We start from the raw sequence: 11,933 nt of genomic DNA on the forward strand, positions 1-11,933 counted from the left end.
AAAAAAAAAATGTTGATATTTAAAACACAAAGAGTTTAATTTTTAGGCTGTGTTTTCGGGGATTTTTCAAATTTAAGGGAAAGAAAATGAGAAGAGAAATGGAGAAAAAAGAAGATTAGGTAAAAAAATGGAACGGAATGTGATCCCTGTATTTAGTATTTTTAACTTGAAAATTTGAAATTCAGAGTTAAAACTTACACCCCAGCCTAATTTTTCGGCGAATTCCTGACATCCAAGATCGCAATCTCCCAACCAGGCGATGTCGCGTCCAGAATCCTTAGAATCGAAATCAAGGCCTTTCTTCATGCCGAGAAATCTCATCAGTCTGTCTGCCGTTCCCACTTTTTCTTTGTTTATTAAAAGCCGAGGACAACTGGACTTTACTCTGAAAAAAAAAGAATTATTTAGATTTTGACACTATTTTGAGACGACTGAAAAATCCCGACACATTCGCGAAAAATAAAATTGGCGAAAAATAAAACTACCGATTTGGAAAATTCCCAAATAATAAAATACACGAATAATAAAATTACCGAAAAATAAAAATACCGAATTGGAAAATTGCCGAAAAATAAAATTCGCCAATAATAAAATTGCCGAAAAATAAAAGTACCGAATTGGAAAGTTCCCGGCAGTTTATAATATTACCGAACTGGAATATTCCCGAATAATAAAATTCCCGACAGAAAATTGCCGATTTATAAAATATTCGAATTGGAAAATTCCCGAATTTTAACAATTAGAATTTTTTATAAATATATTTTATTGATTACAAATACAACAATAAGATATTCGTTTCAAAAGTTATTTTTAACATTTAAAATCTCGAAGTTTATTTCTTGAATTTAAAATAGCAATAATTTTAAATAAAATATTTCTAGGTAACGCATGTTTTTTTAATGTTCACAATATTTGAAAAAATACAAAAAGCGTTCGCAAAAAAAAAATTTTAAATTAATACATATATATGTCTAGAAATAGTTAAATTTTTAATAAAATTGTTAAATTTACAACAACAAAAAATAGATGAATTTTCAAACAAAAGAGATTTCAATAGAAAACTGTTTCATTAAAAAAAAAAATAAAACAACGAAAAACGATGATTTTTTCATTCAAAATATGCAAATTTTCAAATATACAGTTGAATTTTCAACAAGCAAAAATACTTAAATTTTAAATCAAAGAGTTAAATTTTAAACAAAATAATTAATTTTTCAATCAATTCATTAAATTTTCTTCCTACAAAGATACATTTTCAATAAAATAAACGAAATTAAAGAAATTAAACTGTAAACAAACACAGTTGGATTTTTAACCAAGAAAAATAAATTGTCCCAAAAAAAATATTTTTTAATGTTTGTATCAAAAGGACAAAATCTAACTTCCAAAAAAATAATTAAATTTTAAACTAGAGTTGAATTTTCGACAAAATAATTCGATTTTTAATCAAAAAGTTTGGTTTTCAAACGAAAAATAAGAATTTTGGCCAAAATAAATGCATTTTTAATAAAAAAATTAATTTTTGACAAAAAAAAAAAAATACAAATTTCCAAAGAAATGGTCGAAGATTTATCATTTTAATCGCAAATTCATAACTTTTTTTTGAAAATGTACCTATTTTCATGAAAATTATTATTTTTTAATCATTCTTTTTGTTTTTTGAAAATTTAATTATTCAATTTTTGGTTGAAAAGCCTCTTTTTTGTTTAAAATACGTTTTTTTGGTAGAAGATTATCTTGTTAATTTAAGATTAAAATATTTCAGTTAAATATTTATCATTTTAGTTGAAAATTAACTTTTTTTAAAAAATTCATCAGTTTGATGAAAAAGTGATATTTTTTAGTAAAAAATTCAACTATTTGGTTGAAAATTGATCTTTTTAGTTAAAAAATTTTTCTTTTTTGTCAGAAAAGAATCATTTTAGTTAAAATTTCAATTTTTAGTTGAAAATTACTTTTTTGCCTTTTGGAAATTCAATTATTTAATTTTTGGTTAAAAAATTATCATTTTCAGTTGAAAAATTAAACTATTTGGTTGAAAATTTTTCTTTTTTCGAATTTTCTTTGTTGAAAATATACCTATTTTCATGAAAATTATTATTTTTAAGCATTCTTTTTGTTTTTTGAAAATTTAATTATTCAACTCTTGGTTGAAAAATCTTCTTTTTTAGTTTAAAATTCATCTTTTTTGGTAGAATATTATCTTGTTAATTTAAAATTAAAATATTTTAGTTAAATATTTATCATTTTAGTTGAAAATTCTCTTTTTTTTAATTTCATCGGTTTGATGAAAAATTGATATTTTTTTGGTAAAAAATTACTTTTTTGTCTTTTGGAAATTTGACTATTTAATTTTTGGTTTAAAAATTCTCATTTTTAGTTGAAAAATTAAACTATTTCTTTGAAATTTTTCTTTTTTGGTAGAAAATAATCTCATTGGTTAAAATTTCACTTTTTAGTTGAAAATTTAACTATTTCATTTGAAAATTTGTCACTTTTATTTCAAATTCATCACTTTGTAAATGTGCCTTTTTAAATATTAGTTTTTTAAAATTATTTGTTTTTTGTTCACTTTGAAAATTTAACTATTCCGTTTTTGGTTAAAAAATTCTCTTTTTTAGTTGAAATTTCGTATTTTTTGGGTAAACAATAATCTTTCCGAAACAAATTTCCGTTTTTAATTGAAAATTAAACTATTTAATTGAAAATTTTGTTGCCTTAAAAATGCAATTGTTTGGTTGCAAATTTAACTATTTGGTTAAAAATTCAGCTGTTTTGTTGTAAATTCTTCTTTTTTTTTTTTTAGTTGAAAATCAATTTTTTTTACTGAAAATATAAGTATTCAATTAGCTTCAAAATGGATCTTTCTTGATTTTTTGTTTGTTAAAAATTCATTTCTTTTATAGAATATATATGATAAAATTTTTTTAATAATTAGAAATAAATTTCACTTATTTCAAATATCCTTAAAATTTCAAATAGATTGAAATAAAAATATTTTTTGTTCAAAAAGTGATCTTCTCGGTTCAAAATTTAAAAAATTGGTCTACTTTTTTGCTTAAAATTTGTTTTCTTAACTCAAAATTTCACTATTAGATTTTTCTTTAAATATTTATATTTTTTAGTTAAAAATTTATGTATATTGTTGGAATTGGGTCTTTTTTGGTAAAAAAATAATCTTTTTGTTTTAAAATTCAAAAATTTCATTTAAAATTCATTTTTTTTTGGTTATAGATTTATAATTTTAGATGAAAATTCATTCCTTTGGTTGAAAATTGAACTATTTTGTTGGAAATTTCTTGTGTTTTTCGTTCAGAGTGAATTTTACTAACTGAAAATGTAAATATTCATTTTTTGGTAGAAAATTTATATTTTTGTATTGTAATTTCGAGATTATGGAATAATTTTTTTCTTCATAGACTGAGAAATTTATTTTGCTTGAAAATTAAACTATTTTATTGTAAATTCCTTTTTTTCTATTGAACGTTATAATTTTTTTAAACTTAAAATGTAAGTATTCAATTTTTGTTTAAAAATTGATATTTTCCAGTCATTGGAAAATCTTTTAGAGTAGAAAATTCTTTTCTATTTGTTAAAAATGTATTTTCTTATTGAGAATTTATGAAAAAATTCAAATAATGTAAAATAATTTTAATTTATTTCAAATATCTTTCAAATTTCTAATAAATTATATGAATTATATGAAAATTTATATGTTTGGGTTAAAAATTAAAGTGTTTTTTTGTTGTGAACTCCTTTTTTTATTAAAAATTTCTTTTTTTTGTTAAAAATTAATTTCTTTGTATAAAAATGTTTCTTTTTGGTAGATAATCAATTTTTTGTCTTAAAAATTCAACTTTTTGGTTGAAAATTGAACTGTTTAGTTAAAAATTCAGCTGTTTTGTTGTGAATTCTTTTTTTTTTTTGGTTGAAAATAAATTTTTTTACTGAAAATATAAGTGTTCATTTTGCTTCAAAATGAATGTTTCTTAATTGAACATTCTTTTTTGTTTGTTAAAAATTCATTTCTTTTATAGAATATTTATGACAATTTTTTTTTTTAATAATTAGAAATAAATTTCATTTATTAAAAAAATCTTAAAAATTTCTAACAGATTGGAGATAAAAATCTTTAAAAAATAAAATAAATGGGTTAAAAATTCCACTTTCTTCTTGTAAATTCTTGTTTTTTTATTGAAAATTATTTTTTTTCTTCTGAAAATATAAGTATTGAATGTATGCTTGAAAACTGATGTTTTTCAGTTTGTAAATTTTTTGTTCTCTTGACTTTTTTCTTAAAAAAAAATTTTTATTTTTAAAATTAATTAAACATTTTTTTTAATGATTTGATCGAAAATTAATTATTTTTGGTAGAAAATTAATTTTTTTTCTGTTAAAAATGCAACTGTTTGGTTGAAAATTTCACTTTTTGGTTGAAAAATCACCAATTTAGTTTCAAATTAATTTTGTTTCTTTGTCAAAGATTAATCATTTTAGTTAAAAATATAATTTCTTCGGTTGAGGATCCTTTTTATTAACTAAAAATGTAGCTATTCATTTTTTCCTTAAAAATTGATCATTTTCAATTGAAAATTCAATTATTTTAGTAGAAAATTTATATTTTAGAGTAGAAAATTCAAAATTATGAAATAATTTTTTTTTCTTTATTGACTGAGATATCTTTTTATTGAAAATCAAACATTATTTTTGTAAACTACTTTTCTGGTTGAAAATTCATTTTTTTTTGTTACTGAAAATATAAGTATTCAATTTATAATTAAAAATTTATATTTTTCAATCGAAAATCCATTTTTTTGGGTAGAAAATTAATATTTTTGGGTTGGACAATCAACTTGGATAAATTTTTTTCACCCTTAATGACTGGAGAAACTTTCTTAATTAAAAATTCCTTTTTTTTTTGTTAAAAATGTATCTTTTTGGTTGAAAATTCGTCTTTACGGTAGAAAATCAATTTTTTTTTTATATTAAAAATAAAACTGTTTAGTTGAAAATTTTACAATTTGTTGAAAATACATCTTTTTTGTTGTAAATTTGTTTAAAAATGAAAATATCACTAGAAAATATTTCTTAGTTGAAAATTCTTTTCTGGTTATTAAAAATTCATTTCTTTTATCGAAGATTTATAATCAAAAATTTAAATAATTTTAAATAAATTTCATTTATTTAAAATATCTTTAAAAATTCTAATAGATTGAAAATAAAAATCTTTTTTGGTCGGAAGTTAATCTTCTCCGTTGAAAATTAAAAAAGACTTGATAAAAACTTGTCTATTTTTTGGTTTGAAATTTTGTTTCTTAACTGAAAATTTCACTATTCTATTTTTGTTTGAAAGTTTATCTTTTTTAGTTGAAAATGTATACAAATTGTTGAAATTTGGTCTGTTTTGGTAAAACAATCATCTCTTTGTTTTAAAATTCAACAATTTCATTTAAAATTCACTTTTTTGGGTTATAGATTCATAATTTTAGTTAAAATTTATTTCTTTGATTAAAAAATGAACTATTTTGTTTGAAATTTGTTGTTTTGTTGGTTGAGGATAAATTTTATTAACTGAAAATGTAATCATTCATTTTTTTCTTAAAAATTGTCTATTTTCAATCGAAAATTCAATTATTTTGATAAAAAATTTTTTTTTTTAGGTTGAAAATTCAACATTATGGCATTATGTTTTGTTTCTTTATTGACTGAGAAATCTTTCTTTATTGAAAATTAATTTTTTTTCCTGAAAATATAAGTATTAAATTTATGCTTGGAAATTGATATTTTCCAGTTGATAAAATTTTTTTCTTTAATGACTGGGAAACTTTCCTAATTGAAAATTCCTTTTTTTTTTTTGTTAAAAATTAATTTCTTTGTAGAAAAATTTAACTATTTGGTTTAAAATTCATATATTTTGATACGATTAACCTTTTTTGGTAAAAAATTAATCTTCTTGATTAAAAATTCGTCTTTTTGGTAGAAAATCAATTTTTGTGTGTGTTAAAAATGCAAATTTTGGGTTGAAAAATTTAATATTTGGTTCAAAATGCAACAATTTGGTTAAAAATTCATTTTTTTTGTTTGGTAAAGAACAATAATTTTTGTTTTAATTTAATGTCTTTGGTTGAGAATTAATTTGATTAAATTAAAATGTAACTATTCATTTTTTTTTACAAATGATTTTTTCAGTTGAAAATTCAACTTTTTTGTTCTAATTCCACTTTTTTATAGAAAATTAATTTCCTTTTCTGAAAATATAAGTATTAAATTTATGCTTGAAAACTGATATTTTTTAGTTGACAAAATTGTGTTTTTTAATGACTGGGAAAACTTTCTTTATTGAAAATTCCTTTTTTTCTGTTAAAAATTAATTTCTTTGTACCAAAATTTATCTATTTTGTTGAAAATTTATGTTTCTTGTTACGATTATTTTTTTTTGTCAAAAATTAATCTTCTTAATTAAAAATGTTGTTTTTCGTTTGAAAATTAGTCTTTTTTGTCGAAAAACAATTTTTTTAAATTAAAAATGCAACTGTTTGATTGAAAATTTAACTTTTGGGTTGAAATTTTAACTATCTTGTTCAAAATTCATTTTTTTTTGTTTGTTAAAGAATAATCATTTTAGTTAAAAATAAATTTCTTTGGTTGAGAATTATTGTATTAAAATAAAATTTAAATATTCATTTTTTATCGACAATTTTTTTTCTTAAAAATTAATTTCTTTGTATGAAATTTGATCTATTTAGTTAAAAATGCATGTATTTTGTTAGGATTAATCTTTTTTGTCTGAAAATTAATCCTCTCGAATGAAAATTTATCTTTTTGGTTAAAAATTCGACTTTTTTTATAAAAACAATTTTTTTTAATTAAAAATTCAACTGTTTGGTTGGAAATAAAATTATTTTGTTGAAAATCCATCTGTTTTGTTTTAAATTTCTTTTTTTCGTTTGTTGCAAATCCAATTATTTTTGTATAAAATTAATCTTCTCAACTGAAAATATATCTTTTCGGTTAAAAAATCGTCTTTTCGGTCGAAAATCGATTTTTTTCGTTAAAAATTCATCTGTTTTGTTTTAAATTTATTTCTTTTTGTTGTCGAGAATTCCGTTTTTTTACTGAAAATATAAGTATTTATTTTATGCTTGAAAATTCCTATTTTTCAGTTGAAAATTTTTTTTTTTTTGTTACGATTAATCGTAAATCAATTTTTTGGTCGAAAATCAATTTTTGTGTTAAAAATTCAACTTTCTGGTTGAAAATTTAACTATTTGGTTAAAAATGTAACTATTCGGTTGAAAATTCATCTGTTTTGTTAAAAATTTGTTTTGTTTTGTTGAAAATTCTATTTTTTTACTGAAAATATAAGCATTTAATTTACGTTTTTGTTTTTTTGATAAAAATTAATTTATTTGTATAAAAGTTTATCTTTTTAGTTAAAAATTCATGTATTTTGTTACGATTAATCTTTTTTGTATAAAATTAATCTTCTCGATTGAAAATATATCTTTTTGGTTAAAAAATCGTCTTTTTGGTCGAAAATCGATTTTTTTTGGTTAAAAATTCAACTTTGTGGTTGAAAATTTCTATTTTTCAGTTAGAAATTCCTTTTTTTTTGATATGATTAATCTTTTTGGTCGAAAATTAATCTTCTCGAATGGAAATGTATATTTTTGGTTAAAAATTGGTTTTTTTTTTTGGTATAGAATCCATTTTTTTGTTGCTAAAAATGCAACTTTTTGGTTGGAAATTAAATTTTTGGGTTGAAAATTTTAATAATTGGTTGAAAATTTTAATAATTGGTTGAAAATTCCTTTTCCTTGTTTGTTAAAGAATAATAATTTTAGTAACAAATTAATTTCTTTGGTTGAGAATTAATTTTATAAAATAAAAATGTAACTATACATTTTTTGCTTGACAATTCATCTTTTCAGTTGAAAATTCAATTTTTTTGTTGTAAAATCCTTTTTTTAAGAATTAATTTCTTTTTTGGTCGAGAATGAATCCTCTCGAATGAAAATTGACCTTTTTGGTTGAAATTTCGTCTTTTTGGTCGAAAACAAATTTTATTGTTAAAAATTAAACTTCCTGTTAAAAAATTGAACTATTTGGTTGAAAGTTCATCTGTTTGGTTTTAAATTTCTTTTTTTTCTGGTTCAAAATTTTTTTTTTTACTGAAAATGTAATTATATAATTTATGCTTAAAAATTGCTATTTTTTAGTTGAAAATTCAATTATGTTGGTCAAAAAATAATCTTCTTGATTAAAAATGTCCCTTTTCGTTTAAAAATTAGTCTTTTTTGTCGAAAAACAATTTTTTAAAATTAAAAATGCAACTGTTTGGTTGAAAATTTAACTATTTGGTTGAAAATTCATCTGTTTTGTTAAAAATTTTTTTTTCTTTGTTGAAAATTCCATTTTTTTACTGAAAATATAAGCATTTAATTTATGTTTTTGTTTTTTTGATAAAAATTAATTTCTTTGTATAAAAGTTTATCTCTTTTAGTTAAAAATTCATGTATTTTGTAACGATTAATTTTTTTTGGCCGAAAATTAATATTCTCGAATGAAAATGTATATTTTTGGTTCAAAATTCGTCTTTTTGGTAGAGAATTCATTTTTTTGTTGCTAAAAATGCAACTTTTTGGTTGGTAATTTAATTTTTGGGTTGAAAATTTTAATATTTGGTTGAAAATTCAACAATTTGGATCAAAATTAACTTTTTTTGTTAGTTAAAGAATAATAATTTTAGTTACAAATTAATTTCTTTGGCTGTGAATTAATTTTATTAAATTAAAATGTAACTATTTATTTCTTGTTTGACAATTGATCTTTTCAGTTGAAAATTCAACTTCTTTGTTGTAAAATACTTTTTTTTTCTTAAGAACTAATTTCCTTTTTGGTCAAAAATTAATCCTGTCGAATGACAATTGATCTTTCTGGTTGAAAATTCGTCTTTTTGCTCGAAAACAAAATTTTGTTGTCGTTAAAAATTCAACTTCCTTGTTGAAAATTTAACTATTTGGTTGAAAATTCATCTGTTTTGTTTTAAATTTCTTTTTTTTTTTTTGGTTGAAAATTGATATTTTTCAGTTGAAAATTTAATTATTTTGGTCAAAAATCAATCTTCCTGATTAAAAATGTCCCTTTTCGTTTGAAAATTAGTCTTTTTTGTCGGAAAATAATTTTTTGAAATTAAAAATGCAACTGTTTGGTTGAAAATTTAACTATTCGATTGAAAATTCATCTGTTTTGTTTAAAATTGGTTTTTTATTTCTTTGTTGCAAATTCCATTTTTTTACTGAAAATATAAGCATTTAATTTATAGTTTTAGTTAAAAATTCATGTATTTTGTTAGATTAATCTTTTTTGGCCGAAAATTAATCTTCTGGAATGAAAATTTAACTTTTGGGTTAAAAATTCGTCTTTTTCGACGAAAACCAATTTTTTAAAATTAAAAATGCAATTTTTTGGTTGATAATTAAACTACATGGTTAAAACTTAATCTGTTTTGTTTTAAATTTATTTTTTGTTGTTGTTAAGAATTCCGATTTTTTACTGAAAATATAAGTATTTAATTTATGATTGAAAATTTCTCTTTTTCACTTAAAAATTCCTTTTTTTTGTTATGATTAATCTTTTTGATCGAAAATTAATCTTCTCGAATGAAAATGTATCTATTTTGTTCAAAATTCGTCTTTTTCGTAGAGAATTTATTTTTTTGTTGCTAAAAATGCAACTTTTTAGTTGGAAATTTAATTTTTGGGTTGAAAATTTTTATATTTGGTTGAAAATTCAACAATTTGGTTTAAAATTAATTTTTTTTGTTTTTTTAAAGTATAATAATTTTAGTTACAAATTAATTTCTTTGTTTGAGAATTAATTTTATTAAATAAAAATTTAACTATTCATTTTTTGCTTGACAATTGATCTTTTTGGTTGAAAATTCGTTTTTTTTTTTGGTTAAAAACAAATTTTGCTGTTGTTACAAATTCAACTTCCTTGTTGAAAATTTAACTATTTGGTTAAAAATTTAACTATTTGGTTGAAAATTCATCTGTTTTGTTTTAAAATTCTATTTTTTTTCTGGTTCAAAAAAATTTTTTTACTGAAAATATAATTATTAAATTTATGCTTAAAAATTGCTATTTTTCAGTTGAAAATTTAATTATTTTGGTTGAAAATTATTATTTTTTTTACTGAAAATATAAGTATTTGGTTGAAAATTTAGCTGTTTTGTTGAAAGCTCATTTTATAAATATTAATTAATTAATTAATTACTAAAATTTATTTAAAATAAAAATAAAAAACCTTTCCACAAGGGATGCAAATGGCTGGACAACCAAACTCGATCCCATGATTATTAGGAGATCCGCTTCTGGAAAATCTCGAGCGATCAGACGGTGGAATCGATCAGGAAGTTGTTCTCCAAAGAAAACAATATCAGGCTTCACGACTCCCTCTTCGCACTCCACGCATTTTGGAATTGTTCCTTCTTGTATTTTCTCTGAAATTTTATATAAAAAATATGCTATTTCTAAAACTTTTAGGAACCAGAGCGCAAAAAGAGTTCAAGAACGGCGAAATACAAGGATTGTTGAAAGTAAAACTACTTTCTGAAAAAGTCATTTTTTTGGTTCATATCACAAATTTATTAAAATCTTTTGAAACTTTTTAAAGCTCTTGAAAATTCGTTGAATTTAAAAAAAAATACCCTACCATTTTTTAAACCCTTTAAATTATTCAAATCTATGCAAATTTTATTCGAATTTTTTTAAATACGATAAAATAATTAAAATATTTTATAATCTGTTGCAACTTTTTGAAGCTCTTGCATATTCTTTGAATTTTTGAAAAATAAGCTGAAATTTTTAAAACCTTTAAATTATTTAAATTTGATAAAAATTTCTTGGAATTTTACAAAATACCCTAAAATATTTTAAATCCTCGGAAATCTCTAGAAGCTTTTAAAGCTCTTCAAAATCCCTTGGAATAAAAGAAAATATGAAAGCTTTCAAATTCTTTGAAATCCCCTCAAATTAATAATGTCTATTAAAAATTCTTTGGAACCTTATAAAAAACTCTACAATATTTTGAATTATTTTGAATCTCTTAAAGCTTTTAAAGCTTTTGAAAATTCCTTGGAATTTTTTTTAATACCCTAAAAATGTTGAAATTCTTTGAAATACCTTGAAATTATTTAAATCTGTTAAAAATTACTTGCAATTTTTTTAAATATCCTAAAATATCTATATCCTTTACTTTACCTTGAAATTATTGAAATCTATTTAAAAATTTAGAAAATTCTTTAAAATCTGCAATATATAAATTCTGTAATTTTTGGAATATTGTGAAATGCCCTCAAATTACTGAAGAAATAATTACTCAAGTAAACATCTTTGGAATCTTATAAAATACCCTAAAATATTTTGAATTCTTTAAAATCTCTTGAAATCTTTAAAGCGTTTAAAAATTCCTTGGAATTTAAAAAAATTAATGAAATATATTAAAAATTACTTGTAATTTTTTTAATACCCTAAAATATTTTGAATCCTAAATCACCCGCTTCCAGCGAAATCGTGGTAAAATTTCAGCCACAACCACGCCTCACAATTTTTAAAGCGTTTAAAAACTCCTGGGAACTTTAAAAAATTAATAAAATGTATTAAAAATTACTTGTAATTTTTTTAAATACCCTAAAATATTTTGAATTTTTTTTAAAGCTATTGAAATCTTTAAAGCGTTTAAAAATTCCTTGGAAGTTTTTCAAATTAATTAAATATATTAAAAATTGGGTTTAATTTGTTCAAATACCCTAAAATATTTTAAATTCTTTAAAATCTCTTGAAACTTTTAAAGCGTTTAAAGATTCCTTTGAATTTTTAAAAATTAAGGAATTATATTAAAAATTACTTGTAATTTTTTAAAATACCCGA

The 11,933-nt window shown here is 20.7% G+C and overlaps 1 protein-coding gene across 1 annotated transcript in view; it reads right to left on the reverse strand.

Moving 5' to 3' along the window:
* The window catches only part of LOC117172942 (NAD-dependent protein deacetylase sirtuin-2), a 39,745-nt gene that overhangs the window by 7,406 nt on the left and 20,406 nt on the right, over positions 1 to 11,933 (reverse strand). Inside the window, exons 4-5 of the mRNA XM_033361248.1 lie at positions 10,309 to 10,504; positions 199 to 385 (exon numbers count right to left, since the gene is read on the reverse strand). Coding sequence (XP_033217139.1) covers positions 199 to 385; positions 10,309 to 10,504 — 383 coding nt within the window. The remainder of the gene's footprint in view (positions 1 to 198; positions 386 to 10,308; positions 10,505 to 11,933) is intronic.

This window comes from Belonocnema kinseyi, chromosome 5 (assembly GCF_010883055.1).
Source record: "Belonocnema kinseyi isolate 2016_QV_RU_SX_M_011 chromosome 5, B_treatae_v1, whole genome shotgun sequence".
Classification (NCBI taxonomy): domain Eukaryota; kingdom Metazoa; phylum Arthropoda; class Insecta; order Hymenoptera; family Cynipidae; genus Belonocnema; species Belonocnema kinseyi.